This window comes from Schistocerca nitens, chromosome 9 (genome assembly GCF_023898315.1).
Source record: "Schistocerca nitens isolate TAMUIC-IGC-003100 chromosome 9, iqSchNite1.1, whole genome shotgun sequence".
Taxonomy (NCBI): Eukaryota; Metazoa; Arthropoda; class Insecta; order Orthoptera; family Acrididae; genus Schistocerca; species Schistocerca nitens.
The window spans coordinates 506024258-506049415 of NC_064622.1; the positions used below are offsets into that span (position 1 = coordinate 506024258).

Below are 25158 nucleotides of genomic sequence, written 5' to 3' on the forward strand. Positions count from 1 at the left end.
TGTCTGTGGCGTCAACATCAGTTCCGCTTTTTTGCAGTGGCTCTACATTGAATGCTCTGTTTAAATGTTCCCAATTCGCTTTACGTAGATTGCATACTCGCTTGGGCTGTGTGTTAACGTCTGAGACACTAACTGCATCTGTTATTCTGAACTAAATGAGATAATGGCCAGACCTTCCACTCTGCAGTATGGTCTCCGCGTGTTTAGTTTGCAAGGCTGATATTTATATTTGGTTCTGCACATGCGCGCCTTTCGAAAGGCAGGGGGTTGGGAGGCCTGTTGAAGACATGAAGGCCGAGTGTGCAGATGTCAAAACATTTACTAACTTTTGCCTGACACTGTTCTGCCTGTGGCTTGTACAAGTATAGTGTGCCATGCGAGGAGAAATGGCTGCTGAGTGCCTCCATGTTCCAGAGTCATCCAGAATGGAACCCACCCAGGAGGTTATGGAGACCACAGCCGGGGACCTGGGCGCCCTTCTGGACGCAGGGGACGGCGCAGTCGTCACACTGGTGGCGCGCGGCACCCGTCTCGTGGTGCACAGGGCCGTGTTGGCCGAACGGAGTCCCGTGTTTGGCGGCATGTTTCGCCACGACACACTGGAAGCCAGCACCAGTGAGGTTGCAGTCCCGGACGTGGAGGGACCGGTGCTGCGCCAGCTGGTCGCCTACCTCTACACCCTCCAGGCCCCTCAGCTGTCCAGCCTGGCCCCCCAGCTGCTGGCAGCCGCTGATAAATACGGCGTGTCGGCCCTGAAGGCTCGGTGCGAGCAACTCGTGGCCGCTCAGCTGTCCGTCGAGACTGCGGCGGCCACAGCTGTTCTGGCGATCAGGCACTCCTGCACCAGCCTCAGGCAGGCCGCCGTTAACTTCATCAAGGCCAACGCCTTCCAGGTTATGACCACACAGGGCTGGGCAGACGCAGTGCGCACTCAACCTGAAGATGTGGTCACACTGGGTCAGCTGCTGGCGGATCTTCCAGCAGAAGCCAGGTATGCATGTTACAAGCCACTTACCTGTGTTGCACATTTCCATATATTTTTGTGTTTGCGAGCTAATGATTATACGTAGTATAAGAGTGTTTTAGAGCATAGACACACCATACAGGAAAAAAATCACAACACCAAAAACCAATTAATATAGAGCAATGAAATTTTGGGAACACATTTGTCTACATAACGTTCGTAACTGATTTAGAGGACAGGTTAATGTAAGAGCCAGATTTTCCATTGGAAATGCGACATGCTGGCTCATTAATAAGCAGTGTAACCGCCAAAATGTCGAATGCAAGCATGCTAACGTTAATGCATTGTGTTGTACAATTACCAGATGTCAATTTGTGTGATGGAGTACGTTGCCTGGTGCACTTGGTTCGTCAATACGGGGACAGATAGTGCTGTTTGTGGATGACACTGGAGTTCTAATAATGACCCATAAGTGCCCGATTGGAGGTGGATACGGCCATCGAGCATATCAAAGCAACATGTCGACACTGTCGAGCATGCTGTATTACAACGGCTGTTAATGGCCGAGCGTTATGCTGTTGAGGAACACCACCTGGAACGCTGTTCATGAATAGCAGCACAAAAGGTCGAATCACCAGACTGATGTGCATTTGCAGTCAGGGTGCATTGGATAATGATGACAGTGGTCCTTCTCTCATAGCAAATTGCACCCATGATCGTAGCTCCAGTTGTAGGTCCAATGCGCCTAGCATGCAGACAGGTTGGTTGCGGGCCCTCAATTGACCTCCTCCTAACCAACTTCCAGCCATCACTGCCACCGAGGCAGAACCAGCTTCCATCAGAAAATGCGACAGACCTCCACCCTTCTCTCTAATGAGCTCTTTCATCACCCCACTGAAATCTCAAATGACGGTGGTTTGGGGTCAGTGGAATGCACGCTACAGGGCGTCTGGCTCAGAGGTCTCTCTTGATGTAAAAGATTTCTAACATTTCGTTGCGTCACTGTGGTGCCGACTGCTGCTCAGGTTGTTGCTGCAGATGCAGTTCGATGATGGCATGTTTGTCCCAGTCAACTCGCTCTGTCTAGTCTTGAAGGTAACTAATGCTGACGATCGTTACACTACGCATTTAAACTAAACCTGATTTTTCATCCTTACAGTGGAGCTACTAGCGCCATTCTTATTGGACTGTCCCAAAATCTGAACTGACATGATATTTCAGGTGTAGAAACACGCCTACAAACTTTCGTTTATGCCACACTTCTTGGTGCTGTAATTTCCTGTCTAAAAGTGTACATGTCTTAGAGTTTTCCTAAACTTCATGTATCAGCATCATTTAATACTATAACTGAACTTCGTTTAATTACAGGTAAGCTAGCTAATTAAAATCAAAGAATAGACAAATACTTCATAGCTTTATAAACTGCTTTGACATTACCTGCAGTCATCAGTTCCATTACATTCAATGTATGGAACAACCAGGCATTTAGATTCTGGTATCAATGCTCTAAATAAACGGTACATTGACTGTGGGCAGAGCAGGAACCATTGTAGTCGTGAATACAACTATGTGTTGTTCAAGACACAAGAAGACAGTGATGTTTACATTTTGCAGCCAGGTTATGGAAGTGTGCTGGCCTTTTTCTGTACAGGGTCACTGTTAACCTGTCGATGCAAAAGAGTCTTCATTGTTGCTGTCTGTCTCTGCTGCTGCAGGCAAGGGGGTAAATATAGTGTCATGCTACATACAGGGAAGATGAAGATGAGGAGCAAGTCTGTCGCCCAATACTAGCTACTACATAACAGGCAAGCAACTACGTTATTATTTCTGATGTTACCACACAGTTAGATGTAGTAAAGCGAATGGTCAGAGTAACCACTACTCCCACATCACTACTACACATATGCATGTTGCTTCTTCCTCATTAGGTTCCTTGGTAGATGTATGTAATACAACCGTAGATTCCATAACGCAGTTCCCTTACTTTCCCCAGTCGAAGCGCTTGAGTTAGGTATAGATTTTAGGCAGTATTCTAGGCCCTAAGAAGTGTGTGGTTCCCATTCAAAGCACGAAGAGACTACTCGAGTAAAGAAGTTTACATAAGCAGATGTGGTGGAGGGCTTACTCCCTCTATATTCTGGACCCTCCTCACGCTACAAGAAGCCAGTCCTAAGACCAAAACTGCAGCATCGTATCCCTTATTCACGTTTCCCTCGTATTTTAGTTTTTCCTGAGGATACATGCAGTAGCTAAGTACACTCCCGTCTACTACACACACTGGGAGGAGTTTCTATTGATCAAAATACTGTGTTGCTTCTTTGAGGAGTAGTCAACAGATCTCTGCTCGATTGTTCGTACGTTGCTTGAACTTCTCAGTGTCACGAAAGAATTCTTCTGTGTTTCCACCTACTGCGATCTTCCCTATGTCATCTGTTGTTCTTACTGAACTATATCCAAACAAATTCAACACTGATGAAATGTTCAGATGCAAATATTATTTGTTACATACTGACTCATATTACAAATACTCCGTACATACCTAGGACAACGTAAATCTCAAATGGTATAAATATTTATACCATAGTTAATGAGCTGCTTAATAAACTGCAACTTTTGTATTTGATATAACTCTTGTATTTGATATGTTGCCTAAGTAGCCTGACTGCTTTACAAAACTCAATTGAATGAGAAATATTTCAGACTCAAACTCACTTGTTCAATATTTTAAAAAGTATCGTAACACTAACTTATTAGCTTTAACTCTAGTTCTGTCTGCGTTATTCAAAGTAAAGTTTTGAAATAGTCTTGATAACTGAAATAGGAGCAATGTTGTAATTACTAACCAAAATCTTCTTTATTGCAACAGGTGTCGTGCACAACTGCATCTTATTTGTCCACTTGCTTATGATATCAATTTCCCACACAACTTCGTAGTTATGAAAGTAGCATGTCCCCAATGGGCTTCATGATGTGATGTGTAAACAGTGAAGGTTTGCGATGTGCTAATTCAAAGACACAGTGGTGTGTGTACATAGTATGGTACAACATTATATATGTATACGCCGCCTGCATGAGTGGCCTCGTTTCATCATGAAACAGGAATCCCCCATTTTTATTGCATATACAGTGTCTACGCCAAAAAAATACGTATAGTTAGGGTCATTCCACGTCAAAACAACAAATAAAACCATCGTTTTCAACCTTACCCTCTTGGATTTAAATGAAATTATTTATGCCTATAGTACTCACAAATAATACCACAAATTAATTTTTTCACATTTTTCTGATAGTTACCGAGGAATGGATTTTTCAAAAATTGAAAACAAAATGACAAATTTTTTCCTCGCACAACAGTATTGTTTTCTTTATAACTCGTGTTCTAATTAAGCTACAACAATAAAATGTACTTCATTGGAAAGCTCTTTTAAAGAGCTTTTATGATACCAAACTTATATATATATATATATATATATATGTGTGTGTGTGTGTGTAAAAACAGTGAAGGTTTATATATTATGACTTACCAAATGGGAAAGCACTGGTAGATCGGCACAATAACAAACACAATGCGCACGCACGCACAAAATTTCGAGCTTTCGCAACCCCCAGTTGCTTCGTCAGGAAAGAGGGAAGGAGAGGGAAAGATGAAAGGATGTGGGTTTTAGGGGAGAGGGTAAGGAGTCATTCCAATCCCGGGAGTGGAAAGACTTACCTTAGGGGGGGAAAAAAGGACAGGTATGCACTCGCACGCGGGCATCCAACTTCAAAAACATTTTTTAAAATTAGTTTGTTCAATTGATAAATATAAAATGCCTAGAATTTCAGCTTTGTGCTGTAATCCATTTAATAAAAAGGGCCACAATAACCACAAGAAAAACTTACAGCCTGTTTCACAATAGATGATAGCAAGAAAACCTTTCTTAACTTTAAACCAAAAAGTGAGACAACTGCCGTAAAAGAATTGCATGAGTAGAAATCTGTGATACGTATAGCACATAAAATGATGATGATCTACTGTATTGTCGTGAAACAAGAAAGTGAAAAGGTTTTATGTGATAGTGACATAGAAGACGTTGCAGCAAGTGAGGCCTTAGAAAGATTGAATGCTTCTTTACAGTCCATTGGTGAATCGCCAATTAAGAAGAAACGGGTTTGTGCAGCAAAATATCCTAAAGAAAAACTAATTAACTTCAACAATTCAAACAAAGGTATTATTGCTTTCTTCCAAAATGGAGGTACATAATCATGCAGAATCTGAGATGTTCAGTCAGCTAAAAGATAAATTTCGTACATGTACATCTCGAAGTAAACAGATGAAAATTCTTACCATTTTACCTAAAAGCTGTAGTGTTATGAAGCTTCAAGATGAATTTAACGTAACAAATTTATGGGTAAAAGATTTGGTGAAGGCCAAAGGAATTTTGTCTCCACCAACCCAAAACCTGGCAAGACTCTTGATCAAACTACTACTGATTTTGTTAGAAACTTCTATTGTTCTGATGAGATAAGCAGGGCAATGTCTGGAAAAAGATTTTGTGCTTGTGAGAGATAACGGAGAAAAACAGCAAGTACAAATATGGCTAGTTTCAAGTAATTTGAAAGAAATTTACGCGAACTTCACAGACAACCATCCAGAGCTCCACATTGGATTTTCAAAGTTTGCAGACGTACACTCCAAAAATTGTGTTTTGACTGGAAGTAGTGGTACAGAGAGAGAGAGAGAGAGAGAGAGAGAGAGAGAGAGAGAGAGAGAGAGAGAGAGAGAGAGAGAGAGATCGCTTACACGACATTCATTTGCAGCTAGTCAACAATGAACCTTCCAAAATAAACTGAGAAATGAACTTAAAGAAGGCGAGGTGTTCGTGATCTGTGACTTTTCTGAGAATTACTCCTTTGTCATCCAGGACGAAGTTAAAGGCTATCACTGGACAAACATGCAAGCAACGATTCATTCCATTGTTGCTTATTACAAGGATGGGAACGAACTTGAGCACACAAGTCTTGTAATGATACCAGAATGCGTAACACATGACACTGTTGCTGTGCATTTGTTCCAATCATACTTGGACTTCCTGACTGTTAAATTCAGAAGAAAACCAAGAAAAATATATTATTTCTCTGATGGAGCAGCAGCAGCTCACTATAAAAATAGGCCACCATGAAGATTTCCAGACTGAAGCTGAATGGCATTTTTCAGCCACCTCGCATGGGAAGGGAGCTAGTGATAGTGTTGATGGAACAGTTAAAAGACTTGCAGCTCAGGGGTGCAACGGCCATACAGTGATCAAATAATGACGCCAAAACAACCTTATATGTTTACCAAGGGTAACATACAAGGAATGAACTTAAAGTATGCTGTTAAAGGTTACAAAGATGAAGAAATGAAAGTTATGCAGAGATTTGAGAAATGCTGCAAAATTGTAGGGACACAAAAACTTCATACTTTAATTCCTTTTAGCAAGGACAAAATAATAACAAAGGTGTATTCAAACTCTGATGATAGTAAAATTGAAATGGTGACAGTTTCTGACAGTGATAAAATACCGTTCCAAGACTTAAAAGGATCTGTTGCTTGTGACTATAATGGACACTGGTGGTTAACCTGTGTATGTGAAAAAATCAGGAGAAGGATGAAATCAGTTTCTTTCATCCACATGGACCGTCACCATCTTTTACATTTGCAAGTCATTCATTCCATAAGCAGTAGGGAAGCAGTGGCAATCGTGAACCCTCAAACTGCTGCTGTGCGAACATACAAGTTATCCAGTGCAGAAATGTTGATGTGCAACAGACTGATCAGTTCAAGTGCACTAATAGGATGCCTATTTGTAAATAATAGTAATTGCTAATTGAATTTAGGTGCGATCTCAGGTATTCATCCTTCTGTGTTTTTTATTTTTTTATTTTTTTAAAGTTTTCATTTTGTATTTATTAATTACAGAAGCATGAAACATGTTCTTTTTCAATTATAAGTTATTTTTAATTTCCACATTTTACAACAACATACAGCTGGTGAGAAGTCGGCCTAATATCTGAAATAAATTAGTTTTTACGAATTTTAAAATCACCATCCTTAATGTAAAATTCCTTTTGATAGTGATCCCATGCTCATCCCAAGTTGAAACTTTTAGAATATGTACATGTAAAATGCATCTGTCACATATTTTTCGACAATTTTAAAAATAGTTTTTCAAAATTCGGTTAATTCAACAATGTTTTTTAACAATTTGTGTATATATATTAAACTAATGTTTGGTATCATATAAAAGCTCTTTAAAAGAGCTTTCCAATGAATTAAATTTTATTGTTCTAGCTTAATTGGAACACGAGCTGTAAAGAAAACAACATTGTTGTGCGAGTAAAAAATTTGTCATCTTTTCAATTTTTAAAGGTCCATTACTCGGTAACTTTTCGTCAGAAAAATGTGAAAAAATTGGTCATGATTTGAGTAATATATACATACTTCATTTCAAAAAAATCTAAGAGGGTCAGGTTGTAGCACTTGATTTGACATGGAATTCCCTGTTAACGAAACCATTGATTTCCATACATGGTAATTGGCGCTGTAATAGTTGAATTCGAAGAGTTCGTCTGTGCAATTAAGAACCGACATATTTCATTCTAGATTTCATTGAAGACGTAAATTTTTGTATCTTAAAGGTCAATATTCATGTTCGAAATTTAGAGCTGCAAATTTGACTGTACACAGCAGTGTGGTTAGCCGTTTCTATGTCTGGCTATAAACTACGTGTAGCATGATCGAGGGACAATGACGAGGATGGAATAGCTTTGTGTTCCCATCAGGATGCTTCATTTCAGCGAGTCTCCCAGCCTCTCACCAAGGGGGTGCTCGATTTTGGTGAGCATTTGTGGCACGTACACCTACCACTATCACATCTTGGACATTATAGCTTATTACAGTGGTTGTGGTTTGTATTCTGCTGTTGCCATGTAGTGGTAAGTGCGAGAGTTACGTCAGTTGGATGGAAACACAAACCGAAATGACCAATCTTAATAGTGGGATTCCAGGGTGGCGACCGAAATCACTTTCCGATGGTTTGGTGAGTCACCACAGTCAACCCCACAGGAAATTTAAAACTATATTACCATACAGGTAGCTTTTACCATACACGTAGCTTATTTGTCAGATACGTCAATGTCTAGCAATAACATTTGTTTTGTACAACACATTTGCAACGATGTTGTAACGAGTGAAATTAATATCAATCGTTACAAAACAAAACATAGAATCAAATAGATCGATTCTTGAGTGAAAAAGCAGGCGCACTTGATATTTGTTAATTACACGAATGGGAAAGAATGGTTTGGTAAATTCTGTGCACTTTATTTACCTCAATTGCCTTCACCACTCTGTTCGGAGGGTGCTTGTCGCCTCACTATCATGTGGGCCTCCTACAGCCTGGTCTGTAACACATCAGCTACCAGAATCATTTGACCCCCCAGGAGGTCCACAACTCTTTTGTGGATACGTGTGTAGCGAGCACGGGACCCCGAGCTATTGTGGCCTTCCTTCCCATCCGGGCTGCATACCTTCCCTTTCCGCATCCTTCCCCATCCCCCATCTTCGCCACTCCCCCCCCTCACTTATGGCTCTTTCCTTCACTTTCTCCCCCTCTGGGAGTATGGTTTGTGCCTACGTCCGGAGACGGACGCTCGAAACTGTTACCAATTCCTTGCTTTCTACGCTTGCAAGTCTTCGTTCTTCCTCTGTCCTTCTCTTTTCCTTACTTCTTCTCTTTGCCCTTTTCTCCGCTGCGGCGTTTGAGACCCCTCTTCTTTCCTTTCCCTTTCTCTTTTTTCCTCCCTGTGCGTGTCTGAAGGCCGACCCACGCACTTCCATGCGTAGCCGGTGATGGGGTAACGCGTAATTCCCCGGGTAGACAGGTAGGACACATACGTACCCCCTGGTAACGGCCAGGCCCAGGGAGGGGTGATTACCCGAGCTGATACCTTCCGAAAGTGCCGACTGGTCGCTCCGTCCGTTTGTCGGGAGGTGTGAGATGAGGTGTGAACAATCACCTCAGGCGGGAGTGCCTTCAGAGAGGGCCCCCACAAGGGAGGAGCGCGCCATCGGAGACGCCGGTAATCATGGGGGACTCTTCCGCAATGGTTTCCTCACCTTCCACTATGTCTGCTCACAAGCGTAAGTTCACTGAGTATCAGCCACAGACAGTTCTTCCATCGTTGCCACAGTTCCTTGTTGTTTCTCGGTCTGACGAAGGTCACGACTTCTCCACGGTCAACCCTTTCATTATTCAGAAAGGTGTCGACGCAATTGCAGGTCCTGTAAAGTCTTGTTCCATATTACGGAATGGCACCTTGTTGTTAGAAACAGTCAGTGCCCTCCAAGCACAAAAATTGCTGCGTACTTCACTGCTCCACACCTTCCCTGTCCGGGTGGAACCGCACGGCACTTTAAATTCCTCGCGTGGAGTCGTTTATACACGCTCCCTCGATGGTTTGTCTGACGAAGAAATTCAGCATTACCTGTCTGACCAGGGCGTAACGGCTGTTCATAGAGTTACGAAAAGGGTTGACACGAACATCATTCCAACCCGCACTGTCTTCTTGACATTTGACAAAGTTCAACTCCCATCGAAAATCAAAGCAGGCTATAAGATAATATCCGTTCGCCCTTACGTCCCAAACCCTACGCGTTGCTATCGGTGTCAGCGGTTCAATCACACCAGCCAGTCCTGCTCCAATCTGGCCAAATGTGTTACGTGTGGCAAGGATGCCCATGAGGGTGCTTGTCCACCTCCATCCCCTCGCTGCATCAATTGTATGGGTGACCACGCTGCTTCCTCTCGAGATTGCCCCATTTATATAGACGAAAAACTCATCCAGGAAATCAGAGTGAAGGAAAAGGTGTCGACCTTTGCTGCTCGGAAATTATTCGCCAGTCGAAAGCCCACTGTGCCTCACAGGTAAGTACAGCACTGTCCTTGCTTCTCCTCGGCTAACAAAGGAGTCGGCCACACAGACTTGAGACTTCACCTTTAGTACCACGGTCGTCAGGTCGGCCAGCGCAAAGATTGCCCGTTCAACCTCACCACTTTCGCCTGCCCACTGTATGGCTCACCCTTCATCAGGTTCTGCTAAATCTCGAGCCCACAAGTCAGACACAGACTTCGAAAAAAGAGCATACTCGTGGATTTTTTACGTACCCCAACTTCACAACCATCGGTTCCTCCTTCATCTAAACATCATATTTCCAAGAAGGCTAATAAGAAACCCAGTTCATCTCCTTCTCCGCCAAGGCGTGTCCCATCTACAGCACCACCTGGCGGAAATCGCCCTCGGCTGTCTTCGGTGTCGCCGAGGCGCACTGCTGGCGGCCGATCAACCGGCCGATCGCTGGTGGCAGGAGCTGCTCCTGAACAACCTATGGATCAGGATCTTTTGCCTTCGGCTGAGTGCCATTCCACGCTGTCGGTCGCAAGCTCTAAGCAGTCGTTGACTTGACGGCAACCTTGCTCACATTCTTGTATTTTCTGTCCACCCTATGTCCATTATCCACTGGAATATCCGCGGCATTCGAGCCAATCGTGATGAATTGTCGATCCTCTTTCGATCCTACTCGCCTGTCATCTTCTGTCTTCAGGAAACAAAACTGCGTCCCCCGTGACCGCTTTGTTCTCCCTCATTTTCAGTCCGTCCGATATGATCTCCCCTCTGTTGAAGGCACTCCAGCCCATGGAGAACTCATGATTCTTCTCCATGATACTCTCCATTATCACCCAATCCCCTTAAACAGTTCCTACCAAGCTGTCGCCGTCCGTCTTTCCCTTTCTGGATACACGTTCTCTCTTTGTACTGTATACATTCCATCGTCCACACCATCTTGTTGGTCAGCTTCCACCCCCCTATTTGCTGGTTGGGGACTTCAATGCCCACCACCCGCTTTGGGGATCTCCACATCCTTGTCCACGTGGCTCACTATTGCTAGACGTCTTCCACCAAGCGGATCTAGTTTGCCTCAACACTGGGGTCCCTACATTTTTGTCTGCCTCCACGACAAATTTATCTCATTTGGACCTTACGGTCGGTACTGTTCCGCTAGATCGGCACTTCGAATGGTTCGCCCTTGATGATACACACTCGTGTGACCACTTTCCATGTGTCCTTAGACTGCAGCCTCAACTGCCATATATGCGCCCGCGACGCTGGAGGTTTGCCCAAGCCGATTGGATACTTTATTCGTCTCTCGCGACGTTCGATGACCGTCACTTTCCCAGCGTCGACGATGAGGTCACACAAATTAGCGACGTTATTCTTACAGCTGCGGAACGTTCAATACCACGCACCTCCGAATTGCCCCGGCGCCCCCCAGTTCCATGGTAGAACGAGGCATGCCGTGACGCAATACGTGCGCGGCGACGTGCTCTTCGCGTTTTCCGCCACCATCCTACTTTGGCCAACTGTATCCGCTATAAGCAGTTCCGTGCGCGGTGCCGTCGTGTCATCCGCGATAGCAAGAAGGCAAGCTGGAAATTCTTTATTAGCTCATTTAACACCTTCACTCCCTCCTCGGAAGTTTGGAGTCGGCTTCGACGGTTCTCAGGCGCGCCTAGTTTCTCCCCAGTCTCTGGGCTCACTGTCGCGCATGACACATTAGTGGACCCCGTCGCTATTTCTAACTCATTGGGTCAGCACTTTGCTGAGATTTCGAGCTCTTCAAATTACCCGCCAGCGTTTCTCCCGAAGAAACGTGCAGCGGAAGTGTGACATCTTGCTTTCTCCTCTCAAAATCGCGAAAGCTACAATACTGTTTTCTCCATGCGGGAATTCCAACATGCACTCTCTTCTTCTCGCTCCTCCGCCCCAGGACCGGATGGTATCCACGTCCAAATGTTGCTGCGTTTATCAACCCATAGTCTGCGTTACCTCCTTCGCCTTTATAATCGAATTTGGACCGACAGTACTTTCCCCAGACGATGGCGGGATGCAATCGTCGTTCCTGTTCCGAAACCTGGAAAGGACAAAGATCTCCCCTCTAGCTATCGCCCCATTTCTCTCACGAGTAGTGTCTGTAAGGTTTTGGAGTGTATGGTGAATTACCGTTTAGCTTTGTGGCTGGAATCCCGCTGTCTTTTAACACCTGCCCAATGCGGATTCCGAAACCATCGTTCTGCAGTTGACCATCTTGTTGCTCTCTCCACTTATATCATGAACAATTTTCTCCGGAAACGCCAAACAGTAGCAATATTTTTTGATCTGGAGAGAGCATACGATACCCGAGTGTTGTACTGTTCGCCATTGCCATAAATCCAATTATGGATTGTCTCCTTCCTGATGTCTCGGGCTCCCTCTTTGTGGAAGATTTTGCGATCTACTACAGCTCTCAACGGACCAGCCTTCTTGAACGACGTCTTCAAGGTTGTCTCGATCGCCTCCACTCTTGGAGCATCGAAACCGGCTTCCGTTTTTCTCCCAGTAAGACCGTTTGTGTTAATTTTTGGCGACGTAAGGAGTTTCTTCCATCCTCCTTACATCTAGGTCCTGTCAACCTTCCGTTTTCAAACGTCGCTAAATTCTTGGGTCTTATGTTTGACAGAAAACTGTGCTGGTCCTCCCACGTTTCCTATCTTTCGGCTCGCTGTCTGCGATCCCTCAACACCCTCCGTGTCCTGAATGGTACCTCCCGGGGAGCGGACAGAGTGGTCCTTCTCCGCCTCTATCGCGCCTTAGTGCGCTTGAAATTGGACTATGCAAGCATAGTCTACTCCTCTGCTCGGCCGTCTATTCTTCGGCGTCTCGACTCTATCCACCACCGTGGATTACGTTTAGTGTCTGGAGCTTTTTACAGCCTGTATGCTGAGACTGCTGAACCTCCGCTGTCCAATCGGCGAGCAGTCCTTCTGAGTCGTTATGCTAGCCATCTGTCTTCCATGCCTGCTAATCCAGCCCATGACCTTTTTTTCGACGCCTCCTTTGATGTAGGGTATGCAGGCCGCCCCTCTTCCCTACTACCACCGGGAGTCCGCTTCCGTCAGCTGCTCCATTCTCTTTCCTTCCGCTTTCCTAAAACCTTCTTGACAACTTGGGGTACAGCACCGCCTTCGCTCCGTCCCCGGATCTGGCTGCTCCGTGACCTTTGTCGATTTCCCAAGGATGGTACCCCTTCACTTGTTTATCGTCGGGCATTTGCTGCTCTATGTGCACAAATGAAGGAAGCCACATTTATTTACACCGACGGCTCGAAAACATCGTTAGGTGTAGGGAGTGCCTATATTGTTGACGACACCCAAAATCCCTTTTGGCTTCCCGACCAGTGTTCGGTTTATACTGCAGAGCTTTACGCTGTTCTCCAGGCTGTCCACTACATCCGCCGCCATCAGCGGATACAATACGTTATCTGCTCAGATTCTCTCAGCTCTCTCCTCAGTCTCCAAGCTCTTTATCCTGTGCACTCTCTGGTCCACCGGATTCAGGACTGTCTGCGCTTGCTCCACCTGGGGGGCGTCTCGGTGGCGTTCCTCTGGCTCCTGGGACACGTTGGTATCTGTGGAAATGAGGCGGCCGATATTGCAGCCAAGGCTGCAGTCTCTCTTCTTCGGCCAGCTATTCAATCGATTCCCTTCGCCGATCTACGGAGCGTTTTATGTCGTCGTGTTGTTCATTTATGGCACGCGCATTGGTCGACACTTCCCCATAATAAATTGCGGGACTTGAAAGCTCTTCCTTGTGCTTGGACCTCTTCCTCCCGAACGCGTCGTCGGGAGGAGGTAATTTTCGGTAGACTCCGGATAGGGCACTGTCTTTTTAGCCATAGACATCTTTTAAGCGGCGATCCTCCCCCACTCTGTCCCCACTGCTCTCACCTGTGCACAGTAAGACACCTTTTGAGTGGCCCTATTTTAATCCGTTACGCTCCCGTCTACAGCTATCGCCTGATTTATCGTCGATTTTAGCAGATGACACGCGCTCAGCCGATCGCATTCTCGATTTTATTGGTGCCAGTGAAATGACGTCAGTCATTTAAAGCTTTTTTTTGGGGCCAACCAACCCCTTTCTGTAGTGGATTTTTAAGCCTTCCTTCTGCTTTTAGTTTCTCCAATTTTATGACTTTCGTTCCCATTGCTGCTGGTATCCATTTTCGGTTTTTTACTGTTTCCTAAGTCACGGACTGGGCGCTAATGACCATAGCAGTTTTGCGCCCTAAAACAAAAAAAAAACAATCATTTGATTAAAAGAATACAAGTACATTCAAGGGTTATTGCTGTTGCAATTTCCGTGTGATTCTTGTTGTGTATTCTATTTTCGTATTACTCTAGCAAAACCGAAGTCTTCCTGTGTACGTTTCATTTGTACTATCTTTTGTTGTTTGTTATGCAAAGCTACAGGTCTGAGGAACTCAGGAGAAGCAGTGTGTAAACTGGTTAGATCGAGGGTAAGGTAATCATCGTAGCAGACCTACTATTGTCATTGACAGTGTGTGTTCTGTTGTTTGTGTGAAGACGAACCCCCAGCAGCAATGCATGTAGTATGCTGTCCTCTGGCCTCATAAGTGGACAGAGTTTACGACACCGTGCCTGTCGGTCTTTGCAGCGCGCCGGCGTCTGCAGATGGCAGTGGGCCGCAGGGAGACCGCGGCCGCACCCCTGCCACTGCTGCGCCGCCCACGGCTGCCCGCACCGCTCCTCCGCCAGATGACTCTGCCGTCTCTCGCCTGCGGTGAGTTCCGCCACTACACAGTGCGACTTGTCGGGGCATCAACCAAGGGTTGGGTGCAAGGAAATCGAATAGTGCTGTAGTGCATATTTGGTAACACAGAGGCTATAGTTATAGAGATAATTTATTCCTTTTATAAATTCTGGTGGCGAATAGCCATGGATTAAGGGATTCCTTACATCCCTCTCTGGGTTCCCGGGATCAGTTGTATTTAGTTTAGGAATCAAGATATCATTCACTGCAGTTATAAGGGAAAGATGTAATAAAACAAAATCCTTTTCTATAGGTACTGAATATACTGACGCATTGGATGCGATTTCTTCTCTCGGCTGATAATGAATCGTTTAGCAAATAGGTAAGACTGAAGGTGCTGATGCATTGAAACTCCTATACACTTCCATTTTATGCCAATAAACAATGTAGAAAATAATTCTTTGGTGATACTGAAACAGAAATGACGAACGAATCGTAAGCAGGAAAAAGGAAACCAAAATAAAATGCAGCAGAATAAGGATATGGAGTGTTTAGATTTTGTGTATGTAGGTTTAAGTGACTTTTTGGAGACTACTGAGCCCTGAAAACTTAGGCCCTGCTGGGCTTGGAATGGGTGTATTGCTCTCCTCAACAGACGACCACACTTGGCTCAAACTTCCATTCTCTCTTCTATTGTGTTGGTGAATAATTTCGTAGCCTTTTTCCATATGTTAATCAAACACAACACAACAGAGGCTTTAGTCATCACTAACATGTTCTCCTTCACTACACACGACAGTCTGTCAACACTGGAGCAACTTTTCAATCATGTGGATATGAGTCGAATAACTCAATGAGCCAAATTCTGAGTGCATGTTCATCCAGCAAACAAGTTCCTTCAAGATTTCTCCATAGAGAGCGCAGAAGGTGAAAATCTGGGTGGGAGAGATCAGGTGCGTACGACAGTCTAGCAGAATGGGGGCGGGCGTTATCGTGGAGCAGTATCACTTTACACAATCTTCCTGGCTGTTGTTCTCGGATTGCATCTACAAGACATCTCAGTTGCTGGCAATATATGTCAACAGTGGCGTTTACACCTGGGACAAGCAGTTCCAGTACACCAAACCAGTAATGATAGAGAATAGGAATGGCCGGTGTTGTTCGCGAGCCAATGGATAACGGGCAAGCAGAGGCACATATATGGCCAGCCACTGCGTTTTATGTTTCTGCCTTGGAACATGCAACAGAATCGTCTTGGGTGCACCTTCAAATTCCGCTTCTATCAATTTCCTCAATAGTGTTCTGCAAACAGAACGTTTTATTCTGTCCATGTATTCCAACGTCAGATCAGGACACATGTATGGAATACATTTAGTTTGGATTTATTAATGGCTTTCAGGAGCAAACCATGCAACCATCCTCAGACGACAACGAACAACACTAACCTATTACATCTTATTAAACTGGATTTAACTCAATGATCGAATATAGGAAAAGAGAATTTCCTATCTTATAGTACACTAAATATGTTTTCTTTCTTTTCCTGTATTCTTATTTGACCCTCTGTTACAAAACTGTAGAGGAACTATACATTTCTGTGCCTTCTGTTGCTAGAAGGATCTTAATGTTTGTAGACAGAGAACCTCACATACCGTAATAGTTTCTCAAATTCTTGATACCTTTCGTAGCACCTGAGGAACATGTGATAACCACCTTCTTAACTTCCACATTCACATGACGATGATTTGACCATGTTCAGGTAGTAGAGATTTGGCGGAATGTCCCATGACTGAAACAAAGTCGTGCCAATTTTACTATAAAGTGAGGTGACAAAAGTCATGGCATAGCGACATGCACATAAACAGATGGCGGTAGTATCACGAGTGTTGGGACAAGGGGCACAGGTCACTCTGCATTGTTCCCAGATGTATCCAAGATAGCGGCGAAGACGTCATCCAAGATGGCGTTGTGTGCACTTGGCAACAGCGCATGACGTCATCCAAAATGGCGGGAAGTTTGAATTTTCTTGGGAAAGAGCCACGCGCCCCCTAAGCAAAGAAAATCGCTTGAAGATAGGCCTCTTGATCTACCTCAACTAATATGTCATCTGACCGCTACTTCCTCGGATGAACTGGCGCCAAGTTTGAATTTATGCGGTAAACAAAAATCACTTGGGATTTCGCTGTTAATCTTAGAAAATGGCGTGAAAGAAAGTACACTTGTACGAACCTCAGTTGCCGCCACCTCCTCCTAAGGATTCGTGGGAAAAAAGTACTTGCCTTTATTATTTAAACAATTTCATGCAGGTATGTTGGCCACTGGGTCCAAAGCCCAACTGACTAAGTACATTTCGTCGCCGCCAGAGGTGATGATGTAAGTACAATTATCCATGATGGCGGCAAACAGTAAGTTCACCATGACCGCTAGTACTGAGTACCACCAGCAGAGGACGCTGTCGTTATTTTCATAATGTTACTCCAGATGGTGAGCGTAAATGGCGGGAAAACTACTCTGGACACAAGTCTTTATTTTGCAGACAGTCTTTCCACCACAAGATTTAGAGTCCAACAGAACTAATGCACATACTGCCACAAATGGTTCAAATGGCTCTGAGCACTATGGGACTTAGCTTCTGAGGTCATCAGTCCCCTAGAACTTAGAACTACTTAAACCTAACCAACCTAAGGACATCACACACATCCATGCCCGAGGCAGGATTTGAACATGCGACAGTAGCAGTCGCGCAGTTCCAGACGGTAGCGCCTAGAACTGCTCGGTCACCCCGGATGGCCATACTGCCACAGGAGTGTGCTTTCATCTCTCATGTGACTTAAACCAAGATGATGGTCTGGAGGGGGAAAATGGCTGCTGGGGAGAGTAAGGAAGGAGTGTACTCAATTTATTTTGCAACATTTTATTTAGGGATGGAGTATATTTATCACAGTGACACAAAGCACTCACACTGATTTGCTTGGGATCACAAAACACAGACTGCAGACACGCAAACAACTCCATAATTTACCGAAATAATTTCAGTACACAATGGCAAACTGCTCCTAAATAAAGCAGTACACAGATGTGTAGATATGCTCAGTACTCGTAAACTGCCAAAATAATGCAATTAACGCATGCAAGCACCCTCCGCCACCCCCTGTCCAGTAGAGCGTACAGACAGCCCCAACGAAGTGACTCGGCCGTCAGCCGTCAAACCACGCACAGCTGCCCCTAAGCATGAAGCAGCAACATCCCTTTCATACTTGATGTTTGAGAAATACCTATCGAAATACGTGTTCACCTACACGCTTATGGTGACGCTCCAAGCTGTGCCACGCGCAAATGCGATCGACGCCGTCGCAGTACGCAAGCCAGCGTGTGCCATCGCTCTCACACAGCTGCAGTCGCCGTTATACCGGCGTCACTGAGCTCCAAACACAAAGAAAATATGTTATGTGGACATGTGTCCGGAAAAGCTTAATTTCCATGTTAGAGCTCATTTTACTTTCATAAATATGTACTGTACTTCCTCGATTCACCGCCAGTTGGCCCAATTTCAGGAAGGTAATGTTGACTTCGGTGGTTGTGTTGACATGCGACTCATTGCTCTTCAGTACTAGCATCAAGCACATCAGTATGTAGCATCAACAGGTTAGTGTTCATCACGAACGTGGTTTTGCAGTCGGTGCAATGTTTACAAATGCGGAGTTGGCAGATGCCCATTTGATGTATGGATTAGCACGGGGCAATAGCCGTGGCATGGTAAGTTTGTATCGAGACAGATTTCCAGAACGAAGGTGTCCAGACAGGAAGACGTTCGAAGCAATTGATCGGTGTCTTAGGGAGCACGGAACATTCCAGACTATGACTCGTGACTGGGGAAGACCTAGAATGACGAGGACACCTGCAATGGACGAGGAAATTCTTCGTGCAGTTGACGATAACCCTAATGTCTGTGTCAGAGAAGTTGGTGCTGTACAAGGTAACGTTGACCACGTCAGTGTAAGGAGAGTGCTACAGGAGAACCAGTTGTTTCCGTACCATGTACAGCGTATGCAGGCACTATCAGCAGCTGATTGGCCTCCACGGGTACACTTCTGCGAATGGTTCATCCAACAATGTGTCAATCCTCATTTCAGTGCAAATGTTCTCTTTACGGATGAGGCTTCATTCCAACATGATCAAATTGCAAATTTTCACAATCAACGTTTGTGGGCTGATGAGAATCCGCAGGCAATTGTGCAATCACGTCAACAACACAGATTTTCTGTGAACGTTTGGGCAGGCATTGTTGGTCATGTCTTCATTGGGCCCCATGATCTTCCACCTACGCTCAATGGATCATGTTATCATGATTTCATACGGGATACTCTACCTGTACTGCTAGAACATATGCCTTTACAAGTACGAAACAACATGTGGTTCATGCACGATGGAGCTCCTGCACATTTCAGTCGAAGTGTTCGTAAGTTTCTCAACAACAGATTCGGTGACCGATGGATTGGTAGAGGTGGACCAATTCCATGGCCTCCATGCTCTCCTGACCTCAACCCTGTTGACTTTCATTGATGGGGGCATTTGAAAGCTCTTGTCTACGCAACCCCGGTACCAAATTTAGAGACTCTTTGTGCTCGTATTGTGGACGGCTGTGATACAATAGGCCATTCCACAGGGCTCCATCTTCATGATCTGGGCTGACAGTGAGGAAGAACTCCACAATTTCCTCTCCAACCTCAACTCCTTTGGCTCCATCAGATTCATCTGGTCCTACTCCAAATCCCATGCCACTTTCCTTGACGTTGACCTCCACCTGTCCAATGGCAAGCTTCACACGTCCATCCACATCAAACCCACCAACAAGCAACAGTACCTGCATTATGACAGCTGCCACCCATTCCACATCAAACGGTCCCTTCCCTACAGCCTAGGTCTTCGTGGCAAACGAATCTGCTCCAGTCCGGAATCCCTGAACCATTACACCAACAACCTGACAACAGCTTTCGCATCCCGTAACTACCCTCCCGACCTGGTACAGAAGCAAATAACCAGAGCCACTTCCTCATCCCCTCAAACCCAGAACCTCACACAGAAGAACCACAAAAGTGCCCCACTTGTGACAGGATACTTTCCAGGAATGGACCAGACTCTGAATGCGGCTCTCCAGCAGGGATACAACTTCCTCAAATCCTGCCCTGAAATGAGATCCATCCTTAATGGAATCCTCCCCACTCCACCAAGAGTGTCTTTCCGCCATCCACCTAACCTTCGTAACCTGTTAGTTCATCCTTATGAAATCCCCAAACCACCTTCCCTACCCTTTGGCTCCTATCCTCGTAACCGCCCCCGGTGAAAAACCCTTCCCATGCACCCTCCCACCACCACCTACTCCAGTCCTGTAACCTGGGAGGTGTACACGATCAAAGGCAGAGCTACGTGTGAAAGCACCCACGTGATTTACCAACTGACCTGCCTACACTGTGAAGCTTTCTATGTGGGAATGACCAGCAACCAACTGTCCATTCGCATGAATGGACACAGGCAGACAGTGTTTGTTGGTAATGAGGATCACCCTGTCGCTAAACATGCCTTGGTGCACGGTCAGCACATCTTGGCACAGTGTTACACCGTCCGTGTTATCGGGATACTTCCAACACCAACCTATCCGAACTCTGGAGATGGGAACTTGTTTTTCAATATATCATCTCTTCCCGTTACCCACCAGGCCTCAATCTCCGCTAATTTAAAGTTCCTGCCACTCATACCTAACCTGTGATTCAACAACATCTTTGCCTCTGCACTTCCGCCTCGACTGACATCTCTACCCAAACTCTTTGCCTTTACAAATGTCTGCTTGTGTCTGTGTATGTGCGGATGGATGTGTGCGTGTGCGTGTGCGTGTGCACACACGCGCGCACGCGCACACATCCATCCGCACATACACAGACACAAGCAGACATTTGTAAAGGCAAAGAGTGCACTTTCTGGTGTCCCCCTCCCCTCCCCTTGAGTTTTACTAGATTCTATGTGCTCTAACAATTGTGACTGGGCGCTAACGACCTCAGCAGTTGAGCGCCCTTAAACCCCACCAAAAAAAAGGGTAGGAGCCAGAGGGTAGGGAAGGTGGTTTGGGGATTTTAATTGTGATGAACCCAGAGGTTACGAAGCTTAGGTGGACGGCGGAAAGACACGGAGTGGGGGGGGATTTCATGAAGGATGGATCTCGTTTCAGGGCAGGATTTGAGGAAGTTGTATCCCTGCTGGAGAGCCATATTCAGAGTCTGATCCAGTCCCGGAAAGTATCCTGTCACAAATGGGGCACTTTTGTGGTTCTTCTGTGGGAGGTTCTGGGTCTGGGGGGATGAAGAAGTGGCTCTGGTTATTTGCTTCTGTACCAGGTCGGGAGGGTAGTTGTGGGATGCGAAAGCTGTTTTCAGGTTGTTGGTGTAATGGTTCAGGGATTCCGGCCTGGAGCAGATTCGTTTGCTGTAGGGAAGGGACCGTTTGATGTGGAATAGGTGGCAGCTGTCATAATGGAGGTACTGTTGCTTGTTAGTGGGTTTGATGTGGATGGATGTGTGAAGCTGGCCATTGGACAGATGGAGGTCAAGGTCAAGGAAAGTGGCATGGGATTTGGAGTAAGACCAGGTGAATCTGATGGAACCAAAGGAGTTGAGATTCGAGAGGAAATTCTGGAGTTCTTCACTGTGAGTCTAGATCATGAAGATGTCATCATTAAATCTGTACCAAACTGTGTGTTGGCAGGCCTGGGTAACCAAGAACGCTTCCTCTAAGCGACCCATAAATATGTTGGCGTACGAGGGGGCCATCCTGGTACCTGTGGCTGTTCCCTTTAATTGTTGGTATGTCTGGCCTTCGAAAGTGAAGGAGTTGAGTCAGGATGAAGCTGGCTAAGGTAACGACGTAGGTAGGGTCACAGGTGATCGACGTGAAAGGAAATGCTCCATCGCAGCGAGGCCCTGGACGTGCGGAATATTTGTATGTAAGGAAGCGGCATCAATGATTACAAGGTGGTTTCCGGGGGTAACAGATTGGGTAAGGATTCCAAGTGTTCGAGAAAGTGGTTGGTGTCATTGATGAAGGATAGGAGACTGCATATAATGGGTTGAAGGTGTTGATCTACGTAGGCAGAGATACGTTCTGTGGGGCTTGGTAACCAGCTACAGTGGGGCAGTCGGGATGATTGGGTTTGTGAATTTTAGGAAGTAGGCAGAAGTTAGGGGTGTGGGGTGTCGGTGGGGTCAGGAGGTTGATGGAGTTAGGTGGAAGGTTTTGTAGGGGGCCTAAGGTTCTGACGATTCCTTGAAGCTCCGCCTGGACATGAGGAATGGGATTACCTTGGCAAACTTTGTATGTAGTGTTGTCTGAAAGCTGACGCAGTCCCTCAGCCACATACTCCTGACGATAGAGTACCACCATCGTGGAACCCTTGTCCGCCGGAGGAATGACGATGGATCGGTCAGCCTTGAGATCACGGAGAGCTTGGGCTTCAGCAGTGATGATGTTGGGAGTAAGATTAAGGTTTTTTTAAGGAGGATTGAGAGGCAAGGCTGGAAGTGAGAAATTCCTGGAAGGTTTGGAGAGGGTGATTTTGAGGAAGAGGAGGTGGGTCCCACTGTGACGGAGGACGGAACTGTTCCAGGCAGGGTTCAATTTGGATAGTGTCTTGGGGAGTTGGATCATTAGGAGTACGATTAGGATCAGTTTTCTTCGTGGCAAAGTGATACTTCCAGCAGAGAGTACAAGTGTAGGACAGTAAATATTTGACGATGTCTGTTAAGTTGAATCTGGGAGTAGGGCTGAAGGTGAGGCCTTCGTGGATTAAAGCATTAAAGCACTGTCTACTTGCGATTTCTCACAGTAAACCTGTCAGTCATCAGAGGACTTCCATCTCATCAGTGATGAAATTTCACAATCGTCTAAACGAACTTTGATTTATGTGATCCCCCTCCTGTCGCATTCTGGGCGTAAAATCGAGACTTCGTCATAACAAAGTTAGCGGTAGGAGCTTGCGAGGCTCTGCAAGCCCGACAGAGTCAGTAATTGTTTCACATGTAGGACGCTGCTGCTATGTGTTCATCTGTTTCCATGTTGGAGGTATCCCCCACTGCTAATGATCATTTTACATAGGCCTGATGCAGGCACTGTATAATTTATGAACTGTGATCCGATGTGAACAGTGGACACTATGCGTCTCCCCAAAGCTATGTTGTGCTCCTATCACGCAGAGCGATTGTTTTACAGAAGTAGTTTGTTTTTCGTTTTCCGGTTCTATAAGATAGTTCATCGTAGAGAAATCAGGGAGAAGGTAGTATGCCATGCACTTGAAATATATTTCTCAAAATCGCCTGCGCAGGAGAGCTTCTGCAAAGTTTGGAAGGTAGGAGATGAGGTACTGGCAGAAGTAAAGCTGTAAGGATGGGGCATGAGACGTGCTTGGGTAGCTCAGTTGGTAGACCACTTGCCCGCGAAAGGCAAAGGTCCCGAGTTCGACTCTCGGTCCGGCACACAGTTTCAATCTGCCAGGAAGTTTTGAATCGTTTATTATTCTTAACTGTCTACTACTACATCACGGCACTTTGAAATCTGTTACTATAAATCGATACGAAGTGCTAAGCTCCTCGCCGTGGTCGCATCTCAAGAAATGTCGTGCAGTTGAATGCGTTAAGACTCAGAAAGCTCAAGTCATTCACGAGACGTGGAGTGTAGGTCTTCTTCCTCTGATCAATTGCAGATTAATTGAGTAACTGTGCTGCATGGTGGGCTGGTCAATGACATTGTGAGGATGGTCTTTCTCTCTCTAATTTTACCCTAAGACAGAGAGAATGCTCTGTGACTCCCATACACAGAGATGGATCGTAAATTAAGTACTGTGCTCGAGGTCTTAGAAATATGTAGAGCGCAGTCTGGTATATTTTGATGTTTTGTGTGTTCGAGAATTAACAGTGAATGGGCGTACTGAGCAGTCATCTAGCCATGTTCACAATCATACTCGCAAAGTAGAGAAGGGATGGTTTAGCCATGATACTGAAATTGGGGAAACATGCTGTCACATGATTGGCGGGTGTTGGAATAAAGTAAAATTACTAAAATTGTTCCTGCTGTTAAGTGTGTTGCATAATATTACAGTACATTGACGGTGTCTTTTCCATCCCATCTGTGCATTGGTGCGCTGTTGGTTACCACTTAATGATTGACTGACAAAGCTTGTTTGAGCTGGGAATGGGTTTTGTGGATGGGTGACAGCTTCTGGGAGTTGGTAGCAGTGAAACAGTGATCGTGTACACGAGTGGAAAATGAGGAATCACTCGAAATGGAACGCAAATCCATCCTCTATTCCGTCACTGTGACATACGAGTTCAAATGTAGAGGTTGTCAACAGCTTTCCGACATAAGTTTGGAGACTCTCCACAATGCAGCCAAACTATTCTAGTTTCCTTATCTTGTAACTCTTTTATTTAAAATCATCCACTATATGTCGCGTGTTATGGTAGTTGGAGTAGCAAAATGATTTACACAGTGCGATGTCTTGTTTCCTGTGACAGGCCGTGGATCAGAACGTGTTAATGTCAGTTTTAAACCTGACACAGGTATCGAAGTTGTCAGAAAAAATGTTTGATGTTCTACAAAATCGTGTTAGAAAACAGTGTTTGAAACAACTAAACAGGACCAGAGGGATCGTCTCATACGATCATTTGTCTAGAGTATAGGTGATCAAACTTTAAAGTGGTCTCTGTGGTGCCTGTATGTTTATTAGGAACATGTCATACAGAAAGTAGCAGTAGCAGTTTAATGTGAGGGACTGGGTACGCCCCTTAGGAATGCTTGGAAGGCTGCACGCTACGCTATTCTGGGGAAGTATTGTTAAATCTATTTATCCACTCTGGACGCACACCGCAGTCTGCGTCATTGCACCTGCATCAGCTCCTTGGTGATTTCTAAATCGTCTGAGCTTTTATTGTTCGTAAGTTATTTGTTGGGGGGTAGTGAATAATGATATCATGTTTGGCTGATTGATTTGAATGGACGTGGATCTGTAGTACTTGTATCCAGTTTGGGGACGTAGCACATTGCACGCATTCCACCGAATGCTCAAAACATGGTCCTGTTGCCGTAACTCAGGTCGTTCTTTTTCTACATGGTGTGCAGAAGGTATTGGATATGTCTTTCTCCAACTTCTGCTCAGTTCCGACTTAAATTGGAGCAATCATGTGCAAGAAGCTGTAGAAATGAGTGTGGATGTAAGATGTTTAGGGTGTGACTAAAACCAGAACGTAATTTTACTGTAGCAGATAGGTTCGATGAAGGTGGCTCCTTTAGAGATATGAGTGTGCCTGAAATATGATTAACTTGTGGGTGTGAGCCTATGCATGTACGTGCTTGAATGGAAAGACCTGATACCAAATGATGGACGTAATTTCTAACATAAAGTGTAATACTAGAGATCTGAGAAGCTAGTGTACATTTTTCTTCTTACGACCTCAATCAGCACATGATCCACTACTACAGTTTAT

The 25158-nt window shown here is 45.2% G+C and overlaps 1 protein-coding gene across 2 annotated transcripts in view; it reads left to right on the forward strand.

Moving 5' to 3' along the window:
* Window positions 1–435: 435 nt before the first annotated feature.
* Window positions 436–25158, forward strand: part of LOC126203928 (ankyrin-1-like) — a 99396-nt gene continuing 74673 nt past the window's right edge. For both annotated transcript variants that reach the window (XM_049938324.1, XM_049938325.1), the window contains exon 1: window positions 436–991. In XM_049938324.1, coding sequence (XP_049794281.1) covers window positions 447–991 — 545 coding nt within the window. In that variant the 5' untranslated portion in view covers window positions 436–446. The remainder of the gene's footprint in view (window positions 992–25158) is intronic.